At 42.2% G+C, this 8,203-nt stretch overlaps 1 protein-coding gene across 3 annotated transcripts in view; it reads left to right on the forward strand.

Annotated features, from left to right (window-relative positions):
• Dock11 (dedicator of cytokinesis 11) overlaps nucleotides 1-8,203 on the forward strand; it is a 195,480-nt gene that overhangs the window by 45,771 nt on the left and 141,506 nt on the right. For 2 of the 3 annotated variants that reach the window (XM_050121924.1, XM_050121926.1), the window contains exons 2-3: nucleotides 7,505-7,621; nucleotides 7,706-7,795. In XM_050121924.1, coding sequence (XP_049977881.1) covers nucleotides 7,505-7,621; nucleotides 7,706-7,795 — 207 coding nt within the window. Of the gene's footprint in view, nucleotides 1-2,230; nucleotides 2,348-7,504; nucleotides 7,622-7,705; nucleotides 7,796-8,203 lie in introns of those variants that run through there. The other variant, XM_050121927.1, reaches the window with a different exon arrangement.

Here is an 8,203-nt window from a genome sequence, read left to right on the forward strand (position 1 = left end):
AATGCAAAACTCCTTATCCAATTAAGATACAAGCTCGCCTAGTCAGCCATGCTCAGCATCAGGGTAAGAAGGGAAGGTCTCGTTTTGCTTAAAAAAAAAATGATAAGATATCTCCAAGTTTTAGAAAGTACCAAAATGTAAAGTCCACAGACGGAAACAAAACATGGTAAGTAGGATCAAGAATGAAGAAATATTAAGTATCTGTGGAGTTTCGAGTGCACAAGCTTATGGGTACATAGTATGGTTAAGAGTACTGATCCAAGCTGGGTGGTGGCGGTACCCACCTTTAATCCCTGTGCTCTGAAGGCAGAGAGGCGAGGATCTTTGTGAATTTGAGGCCAGCCTGGACTATAGACTGAGTTCCAGGATAGCCGGGGCTATATAGAGAAGCCTTGTTTTGAAAAACAAACAAACAAACAAACAAACAAACAGAGCACCAATACAACTCCATAAATATGAGGCATTCAATCTGCCTAAACCTCAGTTTCCTTATATGTAAAATGAACATTTAAAAAAATAGAAAAAAAACCTTCCTTACAGGATTTTTGACTTGTGTGGTACTTAACATTCTGTGTCATGGTGCTGGGTCTATGAGGCCAAGCACAAGGTATTGTTTTTCCTCCCCACCAGAAGTTTAAGGTTCTGTTGAGAAAATTGAACACCACGAAGTAGAGTGCCCAGGCAAAGTAGTACGAGTGCATGGCACAGCCAATGGTAAAAACACCACGGCTTAGAGAAGAGGCACCTTAGGCTATCTTGAGAGTAGTATATGAGGCCTGGGGACATGGCTCAGTGACTAAAACACTCACCACACAACCATGAGGACTTGGCTCAGGATCCCCAACACCCACATAAAAGCTGGACAGGCATGGTACCTGCTAGCAATCCTAGTCCTCTCAAGAGCTAGAGAGCAGAGAGCCCCAGGGCCCTGCCTATCCAGACTAGCTGAATTGGTTCAATAAATACATAAAGCGACTAATCCAGAAAGATACCTGATAGCAACCTGGGGCCTCTACATGCATATGCACCTATACCGTCACATGCATGTGTGTCCACACATGTGAACAGCCGTACACACATGAACTCACACAGATAAGAATAACAAATTACTAAGAGTCTGATTTTTCTGGGATTGTGTGTGTCTCTCTGTGTGTGCACGTGCCCATGTGTGCATGTTCTGATAAGGACTTCATACATAGTTCAGCCTGGCCTCGAACTTGTAATCTTCTTGCCTCAGCCTCCTGAGTGCTAGGACACCAGGTGTACCACCATGTCTGGCTTTCTTCTAGAGTTTATGAACATGCAGAAGCGATCCGAGACTGCAAATCTTCACACAAGGAAAGCTTCTGATAGAGATAAATGCTAGTAGATGGATTCCCATGTTGTTATGTGTAAAATGCTTTGTGCCAGCTAGAAGCAGCACTGGCCATTGGTGTAGGTATGATAGAGACGTAGGAGCCTAGTGTGGCTTCAAGTTAAGACAGCTTCTAAGATCCAGTCATGTGTCTTGGGTTTATCTGCCTTCTGCACTGTTGGGGTTTCTTAAGGGGCAGGTCTAATTCTTTTTATGTCTGTATCACCAGAGCTTAAGATGGGGGCTGGACATGAGTGGGGACCCAATAAATGTGCCACATTCTGAACCTGTTCTGTTTGCTCTCCTGCCGGAAATTCCATGCCCCCAGTGGCCATTTTGAGTGCAGAGGGTTATTTTAAGGTATTCTCTGGAGAGAACACTAGAAACTGCTGTTGAGTGGCTAAAAGGGGGAGGGGGACTGAATGACAAGGGGCAGTGCAGAAAGTTCCAAGTGAAGTGGGTGGAGGAGCCATGGGATGGAGTGACTCATCTCTTTTTTCTTCACACTATCAACTTCCATAAAAATGTTCAGCAAGGCATGGTGCCTTATGCCTGTGATCCCAGCACTTGGGTGGATTTCCATGAGTTTGGGGCTGGCCTGGGATACCTAGTAATTCTCCCATTTCTCTCTAAAACAACAACAAAGGAATAAGACTAAAGAATTCAGATGCCACTGAAAATACAGTCCTGTCTCAAAACTACACACATGAAAAGTTGAACCAAGTCATCGTCTTAAACCAGTTGTTGCCTTGCCCGTCACACACTGAAACCTAATGTGGCAGATGGGTTGGGCCAGGTGCTGGAATTGGCCCCATGCCTCGCTGCTAAGCTTTCAGTTCTCCCTCCCAGTGTGATAAAGAAGGGATTCTGTGCAGCCAGTCCTCACTTTAGACTGGCAGAAGACGCATTCTCCGAATTCTTCAGGAGAACTGGTTTCTAAAATAGAAGATTTATTGGTAAACTCATGACCTTTAGTGCAATAACTCAGCAGAAGTAAGTCGGGCTGGGTTTGGTGGTGTTTGTCTGGAAATACGAGGTTATTTGTGGTTTAAGTTTTATTGTTGCCTACCGTGGTTGTGGCTATACGTGGTGTGTGTGTATGTGGCAGGGGTTTGTGCAGATGTGCCAGGGTATGCGTGCAGAGGTCGGGGACAGCTTTGTAGAGGAGGTGTGGGTTCCCAGATGTAACTGACGTGGTCAGGCTTCCGTGACAAGTGCTCCTCATGCCCCTTCATGGTGTTGTCTTAAATGAATGGATCTGTGCATATGTTCCTACACGGTGTTGTCTTAAATGAATGGATCTGTGCTTATGTTCCTAATGATAGTCTACACAGGCTGACTAGCCATGTGTGCTTTGGGACAGACTCAGTGATTGCACTGTCCACACCAGTGGGTACTCCGTCAGCTGTGATGCAAGAATGCCCATTTGCTCATGTTTTAGGATTACAGACATGGTTTTGTACTTTGCACATGCATAGTTAAAATGATGAAAGATCCCCACAATGGATGTGTACGAATTACCACAAAGAAGAATGTCCCGGTTTTGATTCTGTGGATAGACCCTCAGTTGGGATCCTTTCTTTCCAGTCATTTTGCCAAGAGGCATCCTGCAGCTGAATCTATACTGATGGTTTTTCTGTTTTTCCCATAATAGAAATAGTAAGATGTTCTGTTTGTGAAGTATGTGCTTCTTGCTAGATTTAGGATTTACACCCCGAAGGCTATTGAAAATTGTTACTAGAACTGAGGAAATAATGATTTATTTGCCTTTATAGGAGGCCCAGAAAGCTTGTATTTTTTAAATAAATGCATCTCCATAGAGATGTTTTTAGAGCTGGGATTGAGCCCAGGGTCTCATACGATAGTTCAGGCAAGCCCCTCTACCACTGAGCTACATCTCCAGACTCAGTAAACATATTTGATTTGAGGATTGCATACCCATCCATTTAGTGTGTGAAACAGTGACAAAAGGAACAGGACCAGGAGTTAGAAGATGGAGTTTGGGGCTGCAGTGTAGCTCAGTCCTAGAGTACTCGCCTGCCATGGACCAGGTCCTATTTCTAACGTGGCAAAAAGAAGAAAGAATCTGAGCTTGAATGGTCATAGTGGTGCTTCGGCTGATATTGTCAGACAGCTGAGCCACTTCCGTCATGTAGAAAGTTAAAAGTGTGTATACTTGATGGTCCTTCAGTCATAACAGCAGAATGCAGTTGTGAGTGCTTTCCTAATGTTGCAAAGTGATCTTTAAGTGAGCAGAACAACAAACGCTAAGGTTGCCATCAGCAAGTTATGCCAAGGGGGCTTAGGGCTCAGTGAATGAGAATGTTCAAAGACAGATCGCTTTGTTTTCTTTCCCCGGATGAAAACTGAGTAGGTTCCAGATTTAGGTTGACTGCTTTCTTGTCATTCCTTAGGAAGTCGAGATGGAAACATTTGCTCACTTTACTCCAGATTGCATAAGCGCCTTTGCCTTTTTGTCTAACGCTGTTATGGACTCTGAAGCTACGCTGGGGCCTTGTTGTTACTCGAGCGATTAGTAAAGTCTGGCTTATTATGATACAGTTTTCTGGGGTTATGAAAACAGTCTTGTAGGCTAATCATTGCACAAACTAAAAGGATAAATAACAAATATGAAAGAAAATCCACATTCTCTCTCTCTCTCTCTCTCTCTCTCTCTCTCTCTCTCTCGATAGTGTTTCTCTATGTAGCCATTGTTGGATCTCATTATGGATCAGGCTGGCCTTGAACTCATAGAAACCCACCTCCCAAGTGCTAGGATTAAGGAATGCTCAGCTTTCTGTTTTTAATTTAAAATATTTTATTGAATATATATATGTATATGAAATATGTGTTTATCACCCCCCCCCCAAAATCTGTAAGTGTGGTAAGAACTTTCTGTTTGGTAATCATAGAAGACAAACAAAATGACCAAAAAAAAAAAAAACCAAACTCAATAAAGGTTATGGTGTGGAAGAACCTCTGTTAAATCTATTAAATCATGAAGTCCCATAAGTAAGTCCAACCTTTTCCTTGTCTCTGATGATTTAATCCATTTGAAAGGGAAATATAGTGTTTCAGGCCTCTTTTTTCCCCCTCATATGGTGAAGCCTGGTTCGCAGGTCTAGTTAGGTTTTCTGTTAAGACAGTGGTTTTCAACCTTCCTAATGCTGGAACCCTTTAATACAGTTCCTAATGTTGTGATGACCCAAACCGTAAAACTATTTTCATTGTTACTTCATAACTGTAACTTTGCTATTGTTGTGAATCGTAATCTAAATATTTGCTGTGCAGGATATCTGCTATGTGACCCCTGTGCAAGGGTCGTTCGATCCCAAAGGGATTGTGATCCATGGGTTGAGAATCACAATCTTAGGGAAAAGCATTGTGATCCACAGAGTAGTTACTCTAATTCTTCTTACATCTTGCTATCTGTGATAGAGGAAATAGAAATGAAGACCTAGAACATTAGGTTGAAACTGTTTGAAATGAAAAACAAACCCCTTTTTATGTGGTATGCATATATGACTTTTAAAACATAGTGAAAATGTTTATTTCACTTTTAGAAGGCATATAGTGTTTACATCTAAACACATGATCCTTTGTACCATAGGCTTATTTTATACTAATGTGCTATTAGAAGCCAATAGAGGAATTTCTTTTTGTCATTTCACTGAGTTACTTGAAGCAGATACATGTGAGCTTCCTGTACAGCCTAGTCAATGGATGCTAATTCATTAAGTTAGGCCTTGACTCTGAGGGCTATATTTAATGTATCTTATTTTTCTAACTCTTTGGTATCGAGGGCTGAGCCCAGGGCCTTTTGCATACTAGGTAAGTGCTCTAATATTGAGATACACCCAAACACTGTTGTTTTTTTTTTCTCAGACAGAGTCTCAGTATGTACCCCTTGCCTGACCTGGAATTCAGTATGTAGACCAGGCTGGCCACGAACTCAGGGCTCTGCCTGCTTCTGCCTTCTCTGTGCTGGAGTTAAAGGCATGTATCACCATGCCCAGCTTATTTTTCAACATTTAAGTGACACATAAAACCATGGAAATTCTACATACTAATGAGTACCATGTAATGCTAAAAATATGTATATAGCATGCAATGTTAAATCATGTCATATATATATATCTTTAAACGTGTATCATATCTTTGTGGTGAAGGTTTAATATGTCTTCTTAATTTTTTTCCAAGACAGGTTTCTCTGTGTAATAGCTCTGGCTGTCCTAGAACTTGATTAATAGACCAGGCTGACCTCAAACTCACAGAGATTCACTTGTCTCTGCCTCCTGAGTGCTGGGATGAAAAGTGTGCGCCACCACTGCCCGACTGTCTTTTTGATTTTTTTTAGATTCATTTTATTATTAGTTTTTGTGTATAAGTGTTTTGCAGCAGATGCATGCCTGGTGCCAAGAAAATGGGGAGGCTTTATGTGGGTGTTGGGTCCTTTGTAAGAACAAGTACTCTTAAGCACCAAGCCACCTCTCCAGACCCACTGTAATATATCTTAAATGTGGAATTTCCTTATTCAGCTTCTATTAATACAACTGAAATAATTTCATTTAAATCAAACATCCTGATTAGAAATTATTGACATATATTGTTTAAACAATTAACATGTAATTGTTTGAAATAGCCTGTAGAGGCATGGTTTTAACTGAGTCTGGATATCTCAAAGTTCATTCCATAATTAATGCTTGAATGTCTAGCAGGCACGGGTGTTTTAGGTGCTGTAGTTATGACAGTGACCAAAGAAAAGCTTTTCCTTGGCCCCAAGGCTAGCGGTTCACAACCGGATCTCACTGGAAGGGGAAGGTGGGGCCTTCATCCTTTCTCCCTTTCTTCTCATCGAGAAGTTTAGCTTGGTTTTCTATTGTGGGAAGTACCATGCCTTCGAATAGGCAGAGAGGAAAAAATAGAACATGGTATGTTCAGTGAAAGAAAATGACAGACAGGTAGGTAGTGGAATAACCCAAGTTCAAGACCTTGCACAGTGATATCTTTGTGTATTTCTGAGTGAGGGGGAGACTGCAGGAGAGAACAAGTATGAGTCTTTTCAGGTACAGACCTAGTGTTGACTTTTGCCTCTGAAGATAGGCAAATGATTTAACCTAGTAAAATCCAGGGCTTTCCCAACTGTAATGTGTTGGAGTCGATTATACCTGTTTCGTAGGTGGTTAGGAGCATTGCACTGGAAAATAGACAGCAAACAGCCCCCTGCTCATAGAGAACACTCTGTTGGCGATTGATGACTGCTGAGCGAGGCTCAGATTTCTTCAAGGACATGAGCCCATGCTTTAGTAGATGGTCCCACACCCATGCACATATAGGCAGCACTAATGGACTCAGTGGCATTGTAAGCAACCAGTTGAGAGAGGAAAGTGGAGGGAAGTAGCAGAAAAATTGGAAGGGAGAGGATGGGTGTGGACTTCATCAAAGCACATTATGTGCATGAATGGATACTAAATACAATACTTCTAAAGGAATCCAGTTGGTGCTTTGGTTATTATTATTCCTCTTCCTATGTCATATTATACTCAGCTTTCATTGACCCAATCCTTGTAACAGGAACCTCAGACTGGTACCCTACTATCGCTTAGCTCTCTGACAGGAGTCCGTAGCCTTTGCCTCCTGAAACCTCACCCTCTCAGGCCCCGTCAGCAGGATTAAGCATCTCCAGGTCTCGCGCTTGCCCTAGCAAAGCTGGAATGTAATGCACTCTTTGGCTTGTGTATCGGGTACAGAGAGGGAGCTTGGATGTTGAGATTTTTTTCCCTCTTAGTTACCCAGCAAACAGTGCACATTTGTGAAATGACTCACAGGCTTTTAAATATACCATTTCTGTTTGACTAAACATTCAGGGAATTGTTGGAAGACATACAGATATATAGAATATGGTGTGATTTCTTTAGAATTCTTATCTATAGTAAGGAGGAGTTTGTTTATGCATGTCCTTGTGTTCACTTGTGTTTGCTATGTGTATGGATACACTTTTAGAGAAGGTTTCTCTTGTTAAAGTAGCTTTATGTACTTGGTATCAACAATCACCTTTTTGCGGAATAGCATATCTTTGCTACAGAGAGAGGAATTTCCCTCTTCAGGGAGTCTGACAGTAACAATTTATGTCTTTGGTCTCTTACAAAGGAAAAGGCCAAGGTAGTTGAACCCCTGGACTATGAGAATGTTATCATCCAACGGAAAACACAGATTTACAGCGATCCCCTCAGAGACCTGCTTATGTTCCCCATGGAAGACATATCTGTGAGTTCATGAGTACTTTTTAAAAGAATGAGCATTTTATTTTCCAAACCAGTTCTTAAAGCACGAATGCGATTTGTTCTCTAGATCTCAGTGATTGGTCGTCAGCAGAGAACAGTGCAGTCTACTGTACCAGAAGATGCTGAAAAGAGGGCCCAGAGCTTATTTGTCAAGGAGGTAAGGGGTTCAATGATCAGACAAAGAACGTATTTTTTGTGTTTATTTTATTCATTTGTTATGGGTGCGTGCGCACACGTACATGTGCACAGACCCATGCGTGCACCGTGTTTATGTGCACCGTGTGTGTGCAGGTGGCTATACAGGCAAGAAAAGACTCTTGGATGCTCTGCAACAAGAGTTAGAGACAGTTGTAAATCACCTGATCCTGGTGCTGGGAGCTGAACCCAGGTCCTCTGCCAGAGCAGTGTATGCAGCCGGGCAGTGATGGTGCACGCCTTTAATCCCAGCACTTGGGAGGCAGAGGCAGGTGGGTCTCTGTGAATTTGAGGTCAGCCTTGTCTACAAGAGCTAGTTCCAGGACAGGCACCAAAGCTACAGAGAAACCCTGCATCAAAAAACCAAAAA

The sequence above is a fragment of the Alexandromys fortis genome, unplaced genomic scaffold, assembly GCF_014885135.2.
Source record: "Alexandromys fortis isolate MF-2015 unplaced genomic scaffold, M_Fortis_MF-2015_v1.1 scaffold_189, whole genome shotgun sequence".
NCBI lineage: Eukaryota > Metazoa > Chordata > Mammalia > Rodentia > Cricetidae > Alexandromys > Alexandromys fortis.